We start from the raw sequence: 18,787 nt of genomic DNA on the forward strand, positions 1-18,787 counted from the left end.
AGAAAATGATGCTTCAAGAGAGAACATTTTCATATCAATATACCTATGCATATACAAGCCTGGAAGTGTATATCACAGTTGCCAAAAACTGTTTAATTAAGGGCTGTCACAAATGGTAAAGTGACTAACAGCATGGCATCCAGTAAATAAAATATTTATTGAGTCCAGGAACAATTATGGAGGAAAAGCACATCTACTAAGTGCAAATCATGGCTGCGCCATAGCTCAAGCAATTAGTTGCCGGATTCCCAACACGGCGGCCTGGGTTCGATCCCGGGTCTGGTCAAATGGGATTTGTGGTGGACAAAGTGGCGCTGGGGCAGGTTATCTCCAAGTACTTCAGTTCCCCTGCCAATCTTCATTCCATAAATTGCTCCACAATCACCCTCACCTATCATCTGTGGCTGGTACAATACACCAGAAGTGGCAGCAGTACAAGGGACTTAGTCCCACCCCACTAGCAATAAAAAAAGTGCAAATCATACTGATGGCCTGAAATTGGGCTATATGAAGGGATGGGAAAGAAACATGATACTTCTGTTACAGAAATAAATTTATAACTTATCTGGACAAGAAAATACATTATTTTACCTTAACAAGCTACACTGCAAGACAGCCTGTCTTACAATCCAATAAATATAGTAATTTATTTAATTACACGGAAGAGCCTTACGTGAGTGGGCCTTGTTGTGAGTAGTGCTGCATACGTTCCAGGCTGATTACATCTGCATCTTGTGAGATTAGTATTAATTGTACGTGTAGTGCAAGCAGTAAAGTCCCAAGAGTGCTCAGCAGCAGCAACATAAGTCACCCCACATGAAATATTCCACTCATCTTTGTTGTAAGTATTCACTGTATGTTCAAACTCAAGGTCCACATGGAAGATGCCCTGATTTGGAACAAATCTCCGACCATCTCTCCCTATCTCCACAGCAACCACTCTCGAGTTTATCTCGTATTCCATCTCATTCCCATCCCTAAAAATAATTACAGAATTAGATAAGAATAACATTGTTCCTCGTACACTTGCAATTATTAGTATAGTCATTGGTATCGCTCAACTCCGGACACCAACAGATATCACAAAAGTTCATTTATACCAGAAAGAAAAATAACAGCAACTGAGAAAGTTAAGAAAAGAAAGAAATATGTCAAATGAACAACCATGCAGGCACTTTGTAAAATTTTAACTAACATAAAAAATTAATACAATACAAGTACAAATGTCCTAATGGGTACCATCTAATGAAATTTCACAGTTCTGGAGTGGGATCGTGTGTATGGCAAACAGGAGACCATCAGGGCCAGACTTTAAAAAGATAAATATTACCACAGGACTATGCTGGGAACATGCTATTTAAATGTCCACATTGAAGGGTTAATTCGTGAGGGAAACTGGGAGTGAAACAGAAATTCATATCCAGAGGAAAACATAAATATTATTATTTAACCACATTATTAAATACCAGGTCCCTGTACCATTCAATTGAGATAAATTATAAATAAATATGTATAGATGGTCTGAAGTTATGAAGAATTCCGTCTCCTCAGATGTGGCATTGTGTAGATCTTGTGTGAACCAGTGTTTCGGAGGAAAGTATCGCCTCCAACTTCAGGGCAGAAAAATCCTCGAGCGAGGTGGCTGCAGACTGAGTCTGCCACTTGCTCACGCTGGTTTCTCACTTGCAGAGTTTTCTACCCTGAAGATTGGAGGCAACACGGTCCTTGGTTCACACAAGACCTACACGGCGCCACATCCCAGAAGACGGCATTCTTCACATTCACCACTGTGAAAACCTCAAATCTTTCATCAGTCTGAAGGGGCTTCATATACATGCTAAGAGCTAATGAGAAAGTTTCAAATTCTATAAATTCAGATAACCACACATGATGAAAATGACACTGAAATAAAATAATGATTCTGATGTAAACTCAACAGGTTACATAATTCTATATTTCAGCATTCTGTTGCAATTGTTTAACTTAACATCCATGTATTTATCGTCAATCAATATTGCAACACTTACTTATTCACCATTTAATCTTAAACCTGGAACAGGCATACATTTATGAACAATGGACGACACCCCTTGTGAGGTGAAATAGAATGCACCAAGATAACGGGGGTTAATAGAAATTTTAATGGATTTTATTTTGTTTTACCCTGAAAAGAGAACTACAGGGTGTGATTTTATCACGGACTAATACAGTGTAGCAGTTTTAACATAATTTAATAAAATATTTGTAACATATCAAAACACCTGAAGATGGCCATCTGGGGCCGAAACATTTGTGTCAAAGAGTAAAATGTTAAACTTAAATTAAGATTAAGTGGTAAATAAGCAAGTGTTGCATTACTGACAGAGGATAAATACATGGACATTAAGTCAACAGGTTATGTGCTTGAATAGGAAAGGTTTAAGGTAAAAAATCGCACCAGTTCTTATCAGGGCAACATGTATCTTAAAAACTTAGTTTCAACCTCATACCAACATAGAATATATACTAAATGTTAGAATCTCAAACGGAATAGTCTAATGTCAGAGGAACTGGTAGTTTAGTACTACAAAGTATCTCATGCTCTATTCCTATATAATAGAACACCCCTACATTAATATATATAAACTTACTTTAGTTTAGCAACATATCTCAGTGGCAGAAATTTTGTCAGATTCCTATAAACAATTACAGCTATACTGAAAGTTCCATTTCCAAAAGCATCTGAACTAGGACCCTCTATGTGGACATCAAGTTGATTCGAGAACCAACTGAAACAAAATAAAGCAGTGCAATAAAAACATAAATCATTCTGATTGGACTATGCCTTCCAACCCTGTGATTAAGGATATATTTCACATGGGCAATGGATAAATGCTCACATAGCAGACTGCTGAAGTTTCCTGTAGGATTCAGTCTTAAAGCAGAAGAATATTTATTGCTATGTATATGGCTTTGCAGTGTTAAAATCACCATTTGTCAGCAGGATTGTAATTGATCTTATATTAGGCCCAATAACAGCAGGTGTTAGATAGAGTCCATTAATTTGAGATATAGTCCACCCACTCTAAGAACCACGATATGTCATATACCTTGAGCAGACAACATTAATGAAGAAAAATCCTGTGTTAAGTTTGTTAAATTATTCACTCTTGTATAAAGACCAGAAGCATGCCAAAAATAGAATCTAGTAACTTTCTAATTATGACATAATTATCTATGTCACTTACTGACAATGATGCATCCTCATTCCCATAGGAAATGGGGTACAGTGATGGATGATACTGAAATAGTGTTAAACAAGAATACCAGTACTGAAGATCTAATGAACTAACTTCAAGGAGCTAATCACTTCTTGAGTAACCACCAGTCACACAGTTACCCAAGAACAATATCAACTTCAACAAAATTTGAGATAATATAAAATCAAATAGCACATACATTCTTACATAAATATGTTCCATTATGAAATTTAGTAACATGGAAAGTCATGCAAAATATCCACTGTCCTGGATAAAAATTAGGCACATTCACAAGAAAGGGTACCAGACTTTCACAGTTTGAAACTAATGGCTACATACCTTGATGTGTTCAAGTGTAATGTGTATAAGGCATTCTCCAGCAGGGCTATGTGTAAGGCCAATGAGCTGAGATTCACATGAGCATAGTTGGTATTTGTTGTCAGAAGAGATCCCCAAAGCAGTGCTTCAGTTTTTACCAACTCCTGAAGTAGGATTACTTTCTATTCACAAAAAAAATAAAGAAGTCAGATTCAACTTATGTTTTAATATGGGCATTAACAAAAATTATAAAATGTATTACCTATACAATTGAAATTATTTTTTTACTATTGGTATATCCAATAATGTACATAACATTCTTAACAGTTTTTAACTTTCTGTGACTTGCAAATAAATACATATCATCAATGAGTATATCGTCATGATTACAGGTGCACACATACATTCATTTTGGAGGCAAACTGCAACATGATTGATCCGTAAGTTCAGTTATGGACAACTCCATTATAAGGAGGTTATTTAGAAGTAAGAAATGAGTAAGTTTTTATGGACTGAATGAACTAATTTTATATTAAGCCCTGTGCTATAACAGAATGCATCACAACAGGATCTCAAATGTATGTGACCACATACACGTGAAAAAGAATATTTCAGCAAACAGATGGCCAGATGACATAATATCCAATATTAGTAGATCAGAACCTATGGCCAGAGAGTCTGTATACTGACTTACATCTTCCAAAACTATTTTCATTTAAATAAAACAACATTATATTTGTGTCTATTAAGCAGTGCTGTTAGCTTTAATGAAATGTGCAGTTCACAGGTCTAATGCAGTACTTGCCTCTAAATGTATAATATGTTAGCAATCTTACAATTGTTGGTAGTCAACAATATTCACAACTTCAATATCATCACTCATGAAACCTGAAGCATATGATTTCTAAAGCACTGTTTTGTAAATGAAGCAGACACTGCAATCTGGAAATTTTCATAACAATAAGAAAATCTAGTAGGGGAAGGAGAAAGTGTCCAGAATTGAAAGAGCAATCTATCCTCACATAAAATATTTCTTAGAATATGTATTAAAATAAATGCTATGCTAAGGGAAGAATGCAAAGATCAAGTTTACACTTAGGTTCATACTGACAAGATTATATGTTATTCCACTACAGCTAAGTCCCAGATGCCACATACCTGTGCATTTATAACTGAGCAATTTCTTTCTAAAATGATGTTGATTATTTGATAGAAGATCTGTGCCGATGTGAGCAATTCCTCATTTTCTCCTGTATAGTTCATGAATGACAGCACTTCCTGCAGCATAACCAGCAATGCCTCACCTTCTCCAGGGTAGAGTGACATGTGCTGGACAAGGTACTCATGACAGGCCTTCAATGTTGCATTGCCAGAAGTATTCTGGTACCCCAAGATCAGACTACGAAACTAAGGATATACAAGGAGAAGCTAAGATTTTCATTTTTTCACTTGTAGTTGAAAGGTGCAGTTAAAAGTAAAAGTAAAGCAAAGTTGCCCCTGTGCCTATGCATTATGTTCTGAAGATGTAGAGAGGTCATATTGGTAAAATTCCATGCATCTTACTTCTCAGCAGTACATGAAGGTGATCAGTGAATTCTACATTCTGGCCACTTAATTTTTGTGACTAGAGCCCCCAGAATCCACTGGATAGCAGACTGGCTGAGTCTCAGAGCTGGACATAATGACAATAGAACAATCCTGTTCCTGCCAGGAATCAGACCCTAGGCATCCAGTCTGCAGTCAAACACAATATTGAATGAGGTACCATGACTCACAATGTATTTTAATTAAAATTAAAGAGAGAGACAGCTTCTCTCTTGCAGGGATTTAGAATAAAAGTACAGTATTAACAATGGAAAGGTAATTTTAGACAGGTTCTTCTACAAGTGTTGATTCTGGAATTGCATAGGCTTCCATGACCATGTTTTAAGTTTTATGCAAAAATTCATGCATATCTTGTTCTGTATGTCAGCCATTTAACAAATGATCACTGTCAACACATGTGCCCAGAACAGTATTTTATACTGATATAAAGCAGCACCTTCCTCTTAAATGTTGAGAAGTCATGAACAACTGTCAACAACATCTATGATCTATAGTCTCTAAGGCATATCTTACAGATGTATGATGAAATAAATTTTAAACTCTATGACTGTTCAGATTGTCACCTTGAATAAGTTCGTTTTCTTGTTCAGTGTTCCGGCGGGCCTAGATCATGCTTAGTAACCTCAACCCCTCCCATGGGTCTGCCATCTGCAATATGCCTATACAGCCCAGTCAAATCCTCATTCTACTCACTTCAACTCTGAAAATGTAAGTAGCATCATTGGTCGCACAGAATCACTGGTACCTGTCTTAAATGTTATACAGTGCCAAGCTGCCAAAGACCACAATCTGAAGTCTCAACCTCATTTAAGTTTACACATTCTACATGTCTGGAAGGTTGCAGGTTCAAGTCCCAATGAGGTGGATTTTTTTAATTTACCTAATCCTTCCAACCACACTATGGTCCTGAGGCCAATTTATCCAGTAACAGAAATGATTACAAGGAATCTTCCTTAGGGGTAAAAGCCGGCCTGTGAGTAAGGGTGACAACCTTACTGCCATCTGTGAGCCGATTGTTTAGAGAAAATGTGGGAGCTTCAACGTCTTACAACCTTATGGGCCTTCATCGCCTGTTACAGGGATACATTTACCTTACCTTACCTTACCTTAACTTTACATGTCGCGTTTCTTTAGAATATATGTTACACAGTTTCATCAATTTATGAAAAATATATACCAATGAGCATCAATGTCATAACATAGTCTCTCATGTTGTCAGCAAAAACATATAAGGCTTCTTCCTGATATAAATTTCGATTGCATAAAATTAATTTTGCGTAATTAATTTGTCAGTGAGCTGGTTATCTCAATGATGAAATGCCGGATTTATATCTGGGAGATATCAAGTATGAATTTCAGCTTGAAAACTGACTGCTCCTCCTTCTGAGTGAATCATAGGATAATACTTCAAAGCTGTATCCATCTTTAATATATTTTCATATTCATTATCTTATCTAACACGATGCTATATGACTTCTTCAGTTACTGTTAGTCATCTAACAAGACCTTCAGGAATATATGCTGAAGTATAAGCTACACTAGAAATTTCTAACAGAAAGCATGAAATGAAGGAAAAGTTGAAGAAAGCAGTCTTCTGGGATCTGGCACCGTGTATATGTGGTGTTAACCGACGTTTCGGNAGGAAAAGTTGTTTTTGAAACCTCTGCAGATATCAATGTATTCATGACACATTAAATGGATTATAAATCATTTCATTTTACTTTCATATATTAAAATTGACTCTTCTGAGGTGTCAGCAATAAAATACTGAAATTTTGAATATAAATAGTATTTTCCAATTTAGGTTTTCACGATGTTGAAGATTAATACTGCAAAGAAGTTGTTACAGTGGGCAGAAAGTATTATGAAACTTCAGCAATAATTCCATACAGTGACAGTAACCATAGTCTGAAATTGTTATAATAGGTTATTCTAAAACAGGAATAAGTAATTTTAAACATTTATTTCTGTAACACTGGTATTCTTTCTTTCTACTTCAAACAAGAAAATATTCAGTTCATTAAATGTTAACTCACATTATTATGGATGTTTTCAATAGCTTCCGAGATGCAAGCAGAGAAGTCTGGAAGATCCCACTTTGTAGAATATGTGTTACGCAGAGTACATCGACGTCTGGCTATACCCAAATAGTGGACTGGACAATCCTGAACTGCGTCCAGGTCTGGGGCAGTTTCGGGCCACTGAATTCCAAGCATTTGTTCCTCATGACACATGGGCACAACAGAGCTATTCACAACTTCTACATACACACTCATTGCCTGACTTGCTACACTCCCATGTACTGTGCAAGTGTAGATTGCAGATTTCTGAAAGAACATATTACAAAAAACTTAAGGGTAGGGTACAAAAAAGGTGAACATCATGAAAATATTTTCTATTACATTTTTATTTATTGAAAGCATGCCAGATACTTTGGTAAAAATATGTCGTACATCCAGTAATTTTTTATACCTGTAAAGATAGTTCTAACACAGATTTGTATAAATGTATTCAGCTTTCACTTATTTCCATGTGCTTATAACAAGAAGTTATTATGTCTACTTTTCTAAATTCTTCAAATGATATTATGGTCTAGTAACAGTAATAAATTAATAATTATACAATTCTGTAATATACTTCTGTGCACAATTTCCATTTCTACAGATTCCTTCTACTTCAGAATCTACAAGTGTACACCCTGATATTTCACATCACTGCAGTGTTTGTAACTGTTAACACATAAAAAATGTTTTATATCAACTTTGCCGTCACATTTATAATCTGTCTCCATACAGAATTTCACATACCTGAAACAGTTTATATTTTACTGCAAACTGATACAGAACTAAACAAATATTTTTCACATAACAGAAATTATAAATATTTTTTGGGATGGATTGTTGAAATAAGTTTTAGAACCTACATTAACCTTTTAACAGCTTGTGGTTGTTTTCAGTCAACTCTTTAAAAAGTTTCACTGTACCTTCCACATGAATATGGAAATCAACCACATTACCACCGTCATCTCTTGGAAAGCACTGTGGTTGAAAATGCAACTGAAACATGTTTCTAAGTATTTTCAGTACACACAGCATGCTTAGATTACTGAGGTCAAGCATTGGGCCACAGTGCATGGTTGCATATTTCTTTAATCGCATGTCTGCTTCTCAGAAGGTACTGGAACACTTTTAGTAAATTGTATGTAATTTTTACAGTGAATCATTTGTTATATAAGGCACTTAAATTTGTTACCAGTAGTTCATAAAATGAAACATTATTTTAAATATTACTAGCATGAATTTTATCACCCGTGAAATTTCACAATCATTCATAACCCCAAATTCTGAATTTTGCAGACAATATTCTTACATGTTTTGGAAAGTCCTTGCCCGTACGTCAGGTGTCACTTCTTGGATGGCCTCACTTATGTTTGCTTTTAAAGCCTCTATGGTTCGCGGTTTGTTGGCGTAAACTTGCGCTTTCAAATGTCCCCACAAAAAATAATCAGGCGGCGTTAGATCGGGCGAGCGCGGTGGCCAAAGTCCCCTGGAAATGACGCGGTCGCCGAAAAAAGACTGGATTTCGGCCATGCTTGCGCGCGAGGTGTGTGCTGTTGCTCCATCCTGCTGGAAATAACCGATGGATAATTCCTCATCGTCCAGTTGATTCACAAAGCAGTGGAAGATATCTAGGTACGCTGCTGTTGTGATTGTCGTGTCGAAGAAGATGGGTCCAATTATGCGCCGCGGGGAAATTCCACACCAAACACCAATCTTCTTGGAATGAAGGGGTTCTTCGTGTATCGCATTGGGATTCTCGCTTGCCCAAATGCGACAATTTTGCGAATTAACGTATCCGGAAAGATGGAACCACGCCTCGTCCGAAAACCAAGTGTAGTCCAGAATGTCCGGATTATCCTGGACAAGGGTCTGTAACCATTGACAATACGCCTCTCTCTTCGCGTAATCTGGCTCTTTTAACTCGTGCACCACGGAGATGCTGTATGCATGAAGCTTAGATTTCTTCACAGCACGATAGCAAGTGCAACAGCACAAACCTCGCGCGCAAGCATGGCCGAAATCCAGTCTTTTTTCGGCGACCGCGTCATTTCCAGGGGACTTTGGCCACCGGGCTCACCCGATCTAACGCCGCCTGATTATTTTTTGTGGGGACATTTGAAAGCGCAAGTTTGTGTCAACAAACCGCGAACCATAGAGGCTTTAAAAGCAAACATAAGTGAGGCCATCCAAGAAGTGACACCTGACGTACGGGCAAGGACTTTCCAAAACATGGCGCGCCGAGTCCAATGCTGTCTGGACGCAATTGGTGGGCATTTCCAGCACTTGTTATGATGTCACCAGACTTCACATGAACTGAGGTAAGTCCACTCCAAATTTCGTTGCAATATCTTTATTAGTATCCGAGTTATTAACAAAATGCCAGGTTCCGCCCCGAGTGAAACACCTTTTATAAAAAACATGTTCAGTGAGATAGCTTTTTAATAAAAATTTGAGTTCTTTAATAACTTTGGATAGCAATTGAATGTTTGAGGGTAAGTGTAACATATGGCTGTTGTCATTTCCACTCTTGGGCTGTTAAACCAATATGTTTCAACCATCAAGAGTTATAAACACCTGGATGACATTTTATGAAATTTCCTTCTTTGCTAATGGATTACCACTTACTATTTTAGTAACATGTTTCAATTGGACGTAATTAAATACAAATAGGATCACCAGTGTCAAGTTCATATAGATTTGGAAAGAGGCAACCTGATATGTTTGAAGATAACACTCACAGCATTTGCCTGGAAGGAGTAAGGAAAACCATATAAGACCAAAGCTAGAACAATCAGAATTTTGGCCAAATATAAAATATAAATTAGAATATTACTGCTACACAAATTTGCTTGGAATAAATCCCTGAAGCACAATTTGTGATTATGAATTGAATAATGGTGTATCTATGCTGTAAAGAAAATGAAGAATATTGTTTTCTAAGATACAACACCATGTAGTCTCATAGAAATTTTGGAGGAATGTACTGTCTCCATCTTCAGGGCTAGAAAAGCGAAGCAAGCGGGAAGCAGTATCTACTTGCCAGGCTTATTCTTTGAAACTGAAGATGGAAGCAGTGCACTCCTCTGAAACATTGGTAATATTCCAGCAGACTAAATAGTATTATTTCCCAGGAGACAGTACTCTTTGCCATAAGAACCTCAAATCTCACACAAAGAAAACATTAAAATATTATTACTTCCTACTTGTGCATTATAGATCTTCAGTATGCTGCCAGCTGGGTGCAGATCTTCCCAGACCTCCACCCCTGGAACCATGCGGAGCAAGGCCTTGTTCTTCGTCCAGTTGTATCCAAATTTCTCATGTCGTTGGTCATTTGGGGACATGCACTTTATATTCACATTTTCACCCTGAACGAAGGAAAACCACATAAGAAGCACTGCAGTACATACAAATTCCCTCTACAAAAGACAAAAACCTGCAGTATACGTATACAGAATCAAACAGTAACACTACAATCTAACACAGAAATCAACAAAGAGATTTGCGAAGACATGTCATCTGTTATAATTAAAAGGTAAAAGGGCTTCACAAACAACTCCATACCCTCTCAACAGTGATGCTCTTTGGAATCACCTCTACCTCCGGCCGTACAAGAACTTCAAGGCGGATAGACTTGCACTGCTGCACGTCCCAGTCTACAACCTGACACGTGTAAATTCCCTCATCAAGATGTGAAGCACGTTCAATGCCCAGAAGAGCTGTGTACTGATCCTCAGAATCCATTGGTAGCAGCTTGGTCCACATGTTTCTGTAAGCCACAAAGACTGTTACACAAGAGACTCTTCACTTAAAAATTATTTTAGAAATGGTATAGAAACAAGTGGCTTTATTATAGCTTAGACTCAGTCACAGCTGAGTTCCAAACCAAAAAGGAAAATATGAGTAACTGGAGAAAATACTTCATTCATGAAGGCCTGGATTCAAAACCAGAATACGAAGTCCATACGAATTTTGTGGATTCTAAAGGGTTCTGACGATGGTGTACAACACTCAGAATACTGGATGATGGGCAAAGATCGAAAATCCAGTAATTATGAGTTTTGTGGTAGACAATGTGACACCATGAGAAGTTCATTATACTAATGCATTCATTTTACATCATCAATTATTCTGTAATTTTATTGAGTTGAGCAACACTAGGCAGAAGGGTCAGCATATTATCACAACCACCGTCATTTGCTGGAGATTCACATATGACTTGGCGCATAGCCAGAGAGAAAATGTGGAGTTCCAAGATATACGGATAAAATGGAAACCGCTCTCTAATTAAACTTCCACTACAAAAATTAAAAACAGACAAATTATGCTGCATGTGAAGAGACTCCTTTGGTCGAAATTTGACAAGAAACAAAAAAGAAAAAAGAAAAGTGACCTGTAGACCTAGGAGAACTGTGACATTTAGAATTTATTTTCAAAGTCGACTTATGCGCTTGCGTGTGTGCGCGCTCGCGAGCGTGCGTGAGAGGGACGCGAGTGTGTGCGTGAGCACAGAAGAGTGTTTGCGTGCATTTGTGCGCCTGCGACTGTGTGGGTGTATGTGTGTGCGCGCAACAGGAAAGGGTGTATACGTGCGTGTGCGCGCCACCGTATAGGTGTTAGTGTGCATGAGGGCGCTAGACCATGTGGGTGTATGTGTGTGCGTAAGCGGGCGACAGTGTAGGTGTTTTGTGTGTGTGCGCGTGCCATCATGTAGGTGTATGAGTGCGTGAGCGGGTGCAACAGTGTGTGCGTTATTTGTATGTGCGCATGCGATTGTGTGTGTGTGTGTGTGCGCGCGCGCGCAGAGTGCGTGTTTGTACCACATGATATCCATCCCTCTGTACATCCCACTCGGCATCTTAGAAACTAATGCTGATAGTGAATAAGTTCAAATACAAAAACTGTTCATTTTAGTTAAGAAAGCCCAGAATAACGGTTAAGCTCGCTGTTCCACGCATCGGTTCAAGCCCAAGTCAATTTCTTTCCCTGTTCTTTCCCCACTAAGTACACCATCAAGATCACGGCAACGGCGAATATTGTTACAACGCTCGCAGCCAAAAAGGAAGGACACATCACAGACACAGTACACACAGAAACGACTCCCATAGTGCAGGAACCATTCTATACGCGAGTTTGAATTATAGATGAATAATCTTAACAACTTTTAGTATACACAAATTTTATTATAGTTGACGAATAATGTACTTTCTAAATAATTTTATGAAAGACACAAGAAGGCAAACAATATAATAGCTTAGCGTAAATAACGAACCTGAAGATGGCTCTATGTTGCCGAAACATGTAGTAAGAAGTGACATATGAAATTGAGTGCACTACAAGACGGCCATTACATACATATCATGGATTGTTACACTAAGCAATCATTTAGTTAGGTGTTACTATAATACTGTTCCCTTTATTCTAGTATAACTTATGGCACTATGGTCACGGAAGATGAAACTGCACTGCATAACGTCACCAGGTAAGCTTCTGAAGCCACTGGTCTTCTTCTGTGATGTATAATTATGGAGCAGTGCTGAAATAATACCAGAGGGTATAATGTTTATTATGTAACTTTAATTATGCAAGTGACACAAAAAGTCGAAAATGCAATACTGAAGACGATTGTACAGTTTAATTGTGATGATTTCATCATAATCCACCTACAACATCAGATTTTTGTATGCAGCAAATGGAAATCAATTCCAATGAGACGCTCAAAATAGCAAAAGATGCTTCTGGATAATATGTATACTACAAACTACCGTACTCCTTTTTCACTTTGTATTTACTGCCCCTGATCTAGCAATGGAAGAAATTTATAACATTAATTTTTTTATATGTTGGCTTTGCGTTTGGGTCTTTGCACAGTGTACAGGGGGGCAGTGTTACTGACAACTCAGGGATTTATGATGCCTCCATTTTCAAGATGAAATCAAAGGCAGTGTGTACCCCCGAAATGTCGGCAACACTACATACATACTATCATGAAAGCCTAGAATCAGTAAATTCTTTCGTGTTTCTTGTCCTACTAATCAGCAATATCCAGGTTCATTTGTACAGCTCACTATGAGACGACTTTGAATTATGAGCTGACATGGGTGTGAAAGTTATGGTGCTACATCCGAATTTGTCTTGAGATATTAGACAAGCAAAAAAGAAATTTCACAATGGTAGTCTCCTGATCATGATCCGAACAAGAATTCTCCCATATACTAAGCAGAAACACTAATCACTACAATGTGATATTTCATAATTAGTATACTTATTGAGGTCTTGTTTAATATTAAAATGAGTCTTAGAGAGATAGGATGGGGTGCTATGAACTGGATTGATCTGGCTCAGGACAGGGACCTGTGGAGGGCTCTTGTGAACACGGTAATGAACCTTAGGATTCCATAAAACGTTGGTAAATTCTTGAGTGGCTGCGTAACTGGGGGCTTCTCAAGAAGGTTGCATATAATTAGTTAGTTAGTTAGTTATTCAGGTTTTCTTATGCAAGACTACACATATGACAAAATCATATATTTCTGTGATTCAACACAGCGAAACTTAGGTAATTCTATAACATTACGTAACTGATTCAAATATTGAGAGTCTGTTCCAAGGAACTACTTACCTAACAAACTGTTACCCTTTTTTGATCCAACAGAGCAAAATTTACACATTAATTACATGAAATAATTCCACTAAATCGACATACAATATGATACATGAAGATTTACCTCAGCGTCTTGTTCTTGTTGACAAAAGCTCCGTCCTTATACCAGCGAAACGTCATGTAGGAGGATCCCTGAGCTATGCAAGAGAGGATGAACTCATCTCCCTCTTTCACTATTAGGTCCTGGTGGTTCACTTTCACACTCTGAAATACATCAATCATTCGTAATGTACGTTACAACTATATGTATTCCCCCACATAAACCACTGATTACATCAGACAGGTCTATGTCCTTCGTTGCAGATTTCCAATGTGAGGATCTGATAAAGCAATGCACCATGGGGATATAAGATAAGCCATGGAATCACTAACTTCATGTAGCAATTCAAGCAGTGTGGGCAACACATTCCTGTAGTAATTCTCTTACAGTTTAACTAACCTGCAAAAGTAATGTTGGCTCTTGTTTGAATGCTAAGTGGGTTGGTACCAGTGTGAGATTTCCTAGACGACCCCGTTTCATAAGATTGTTGAGCGCCTCTCTCACTTTGCTGCCATCTCGTTTCCCACCAAAGAAGTGGAACATAACTTCAGCTCCGGGGCTAGAACACAGAGGTCATATTTTACGCAGAATAAAAGTGGCTACACTTAAAAATCCAGATTTCTTCTCACAGAAGAATTTCTAGTTTCTCTTTAAATTTTAAGAATCTGTCTAAATAATAATTAACAATACACTGCCCTTTATCGTATAATGTGAAAATGTATGATGTTTAAAACAGTTTAATACCGGGAAATGTCTGTGTGGAGCCCCAACGACGCCCATTATGGCTGGACCGACGAGGTAGACGAAGTGGACATATTCACAACATGCTCATTATGCTGAGTGCTGCTAAACATCATACCCTTGCAGGATTACATTTCTATTCAACCCTAACCGGGTATTGTCTTGGAGTCGGCCAGAACGAGGCTTTTGTGTGACTGTTATGTCAAGCTGGCAGGTTGATTAATTAAATTAAGCGGAGATTTTTTCTTTATTTCGGGGTTAACCACTCAAAATTTATTATCCAGCAAACCAGATAAACTCAGGAAAACTTGACATAATACACTGGTTGAGCAGTAAATTCTGTGAAGTTCGGATGTGGAAAAGAGTCGAGATCAAAGTGGATTTCCATAGACAGCTGATCGACTCGAGTGCTTCCTCGCACTACAGACTCTATCTAAGGGCCAATGCAGGTTATCGGCCAGAAATCTACAATTAATCCACTGTCCCGACTGGGCATTCACAAGAACACGACTTGGTTCTGGCGACCTGATGATCAGGTGAGAGAACAATATTCTAGCTCTACTGGCTGCCTGCTCTGTATTTGTGGACTGGGAATGTTTGTGAGCATACCTGATACATGATAAGGGTTAATATTTCTCGCTTACGTGCTTCAAACCAGATTCAATTATGTTTCAGTTCGATCGAGCGTAGTCTTGAAGACAGGGTTTGTTTTCGTGCTGATAGAAGCCGTATTTCATCTCAATAACAAAGCAAGAAATGCATTTCCTGCCCTAAAATGGTTATTCTAACCCTTTCTGATCTCACAGATGCAAGAGATCCTAATAAACACGTAACTAGGAGCGGGTTTTACCCTCAATGATTTAATTACGCGCTTACACTCTACGCAAAATATTTCCGTGCCCGAGCTGCGTCACAGGAAGAGGCAGGGATGATGAAGCATAGAAGGGGAAGGAATGAGTATAGGAAGTGGCGATCTTCCCCTCCCGCCCTATAGCCGGGTGGCCGGCCTACACACATTTGCATTTTTAACGACCAAAGAAGCTCGGAAATAGCGTGCTATACCTGTACCTTAGTCGCTAAGTTGGGATTAACTACCATAACAATAATATTTCGAAAATCCATGTGCTCTTATCTAAGATACATGCAGAAACAGAAAGCAGACTATACAAGAACGGGACAAACCCCTTCAGGGTTGAGATTGCAGAGATTTTGATGCACTACAACATTTAAACTTATAACATCTGCAGTGATTATGCAGTACATAATGAGAAGGGAGGAAAACTTTTCATGATACTGAGAAATAGATTTCTTTTGGGGGGGAGAAGCGTTGTGACGTATTTCGAACTACTGCATCCGCCTGATACTCAGCAGAACCTCCGTTAGGATTGTTCCCGCTCTAACTGAGATTTCAAACAATTACTCGTTACCCCCTACTTAGCCTGCTCTATACCACTGCACGTGTAACTTTCTTACCAGGTAAAGCACTAAGCTGCAGATGAGGGGCGCATCCCCAAAGTAAAGACTGAGGATGTGGCAGGTCAGGGCTCTCGAACATGTTAGTGAGAAATGATAATGAGTGTGCAGCAATGGTGGGAAAATTATTAGCTAGAGAAAAAAAACTCGGAGAAATGATTGTTAAAGTGCAACTTCGACAACCCTCAGTCTCATAAGAAGTCAGCCGGGAAGAGACTCGACTATCCTAGGTGAGAAGCCAGCATCTCACCACCTGAGCTGTAACTACGAAAATTATAATCATTATTAGAATAATAAGTCATAAAACTACTGAAGTGTAAACGTCAAGCCTATATAGCGTCGCATGAAACGGGCACATGTTCATGAATGGCTAAGAGGTAGGGAAATGCTGAGGATCCTGGAGGAATACCCAAAGGCACAATTGGGGGGGGGGAGACTAGTCAGGACAGCCTGTAACATGGGTATCTTCCGAAAGCAAGTCTCAAACAGCTGAACCCAAGGGCACAATGGGGGGGGGGAGACTAGTCAGGACGGCCAGTAACATGCATATCTTCCGAAAGCAAGTCTCAAACAGCTGTCGGTACGCAATCAGCCGCGGAGTATCCACTACTGCAACGGTTCTTAAAGCTTCTTTGCAAGGCATCCTTCATAGTTCCAGACATAAACAAACATGCAGATTTGTTTTTTAATAAAAAAAACACCAGAAAACACGATTAACGAATAAAGTTTAAAAAGATTTCACCATCAATTCTTGAATAAGAAAGTTATTCTTACTTAAGGGAGGGGGAGCCCTCTTTTGTTATTTTACTGTTTTGCAAGCACCGTAAGCGTCCAACTTAACACATACGCACAATTTACAACGGACATCAGACCTGAGGTTAAGAATCCGTGGGTTATTCTGTGCTATAAAGAGGCCAGGGAACCATACTGAAGAAAATAAAGACCACATATCTCATTTCGAAGGCCAACGAAAAAAAAGAAAGGAATGCGAGGTGAAGAGAAAGCAATAAAATTAAAATTAATATGGACAATAATAAACCATAAAATGAACAGAAAGTAACAGGCAAGAAAAATTCACAGACGTAAAAAACCTAATTAATCAAAGAAAGTAACGAATTGAAATTATTAAAAATTACCAAATTAATAAATAAAGAGCAATAAATAAAGCCAACAAAACAAAAACAAATTCACTGAAATCAGTAAACAGGGCGATACACAACAAACACTAAGAAAAAATAGTAAAGGGAAATTAAACCCAATATTACTGTACCCGAAATTGTTTGTGCTGAGAAAATAATTACACGGAATGGAAATATTTTAAAAATTCGTAATGAGCTTTTGTAAAAAAAACTGCTTAAAATATAAAATATTTTTTATGTCCACTTTCCTTACAAATATTGTCAAACTATCGCGAACATTGATCCCCCCCCCTTATTTTTCTCCCTTTGATGTCAAAACATGTGGGACAAAAGAACAGATATGACGTGACAATATTTTGACGTATAACACGTCGAAGAGATTGATGATCGTGTTGACGACAAACACGAGATTGTGTTGAAGGGCTCGTTCCTGTCCCATCCTCCTGCGTCAAGAAAAGTTTTCATAGCGGAAGGGATGTCTACTAGACCAGATAATACTACGTTATTATTACGTACAACGGGATTTGGTGGTTTGGGCGCCGGCCTTCCGCCCAGGGGAATACACCCCTTTCTTCGTTCGAATTCCACATTCAGCTCTAGGAGGTCCATGTATAAGCAATCGCCTCTATCATACTACTACTACTACTACTACTACTACTACTACTACTACTACTACTACTACTACTACTAATAATAATAATAATAATAATAATAATTCCTGCCTTCATATTAGCCAGCGAATAGCGTTCAGGTAGGTATAAAACTCATACTTAAAGGCATAAGTCAAAAACGCTGCAGATTCTGATGGGTTCTGACGATGGTGTATAACACTCAGAATTACTGGGTTAATGAACTTTGTCCATCATCCAGTACTCTAGAAACTACAAAACACAACGTTTCGGAAACTGGATCTGTTTCTGTTTCAGGTGAGGGGACAAGACACCTAGTCTGGTGGATCCCTTATAAAGAGCTAACCTCCAGACGTCCAGTGATTGAAGTTAGCTTCTTCTAGTAGACTCAACAGACTAAGTGTCTTCCCGAAGTACAGCGGGTTGCCGATTACGTGAGTCATTCTGTCTCCCAACATCAGCGTAATAATGGAGTTCTACTGTATATCTGATGGGGATTGGTGAAAATTTGGAGATATAATCGAACATATGATTTAAATTTGGATTCAATTGTCGGCCCGGAGATCACTATCTTGAAACTTTCGTTACTTCCTCAGTCCACTGACGTACATTTCAGGCAGTACTTTAAGACGGAATCTGAAATTTTCCTTCAACATTCTTCCGTAAACTTTTATTCGCAGTATTATCACATCGTAATGTTATGTACGAAATTGAAAATGGTTTGCTATATGAACAAAATCCAGTTTATTCAGTATTTTAAAAATAGAATAAAATCTGTATTTCCTTATATGCATTCTTTTGCAACTTTTGCTAATTTATCATCAAACTTACATTTTTAAGTAAGTTTTTATGTCGTCACAACTATGTCTTGGAATGGGACGA

At 38.2% G+C, this 18,787-nt stretch overlaps 1 protein-coding gene across 3 annotated transcripts in view; it reads right to left on the reverse strand.

Moving 5' to 3' along the window:
* LOC111873679 overlaps positions 1-18,787 on the reverse strand; it is a 980,223-nt gene that overhangs the window by 17,673 nt on the left and 943,763 nt on the right. For all 3 annotated transcript variants that reach the window (XM_033755436.1, XM_023868634.2, XM_023868704.2), the window contains 9 exons: positions 14,323-14,482; positions 13,948-14,087; positions 10,787-10,991; positions 10,426-10,590; positions 7,199-7,489; positions 4,716-4,964; positions 3,579-3,739; positions 2,631-2,768; positions 674-977 (listed from right to left, as the gene is read on the reverse strand). In XM_033755436.1, the coding sequence (XP_033611327.1) occupies positions 674-977; positions 2,631-2,768; positions 3,579-3,739; positions 4,716-4,964; positions 7,199-7,489; positions 10,426-10,590; positions 10,787-10,991; positions 13,948-14,087; positions 14,323-14,482 (1,813 nt within the window). The remainder of the gene's footprint in view (positions 1-673; positions 978-2,630; positions 2,769-3,578; positions 3,740-4,715; positions 4,965-7,198; positions 7,490-10,425; positions 10,591-10,786; positions 10,992-13,947; positions 14,088-14,322; positions 14,483-18,787) is intronic.

Source organism: Cryptotermes secundus, unplaced genomic scaffold (assembly GCF_002891405.2).
Source record: "Cryptotermes secundus unplaced genomic scaffold, Csec_1.0 scaffold191, whole genome shotgun sequence".
NCBI lineage: Eukaryota > Metazoa > Arthropoda > Insecta > Blattodea > Kalotermitidae > Cryptotermes > Cryptotermes secundus.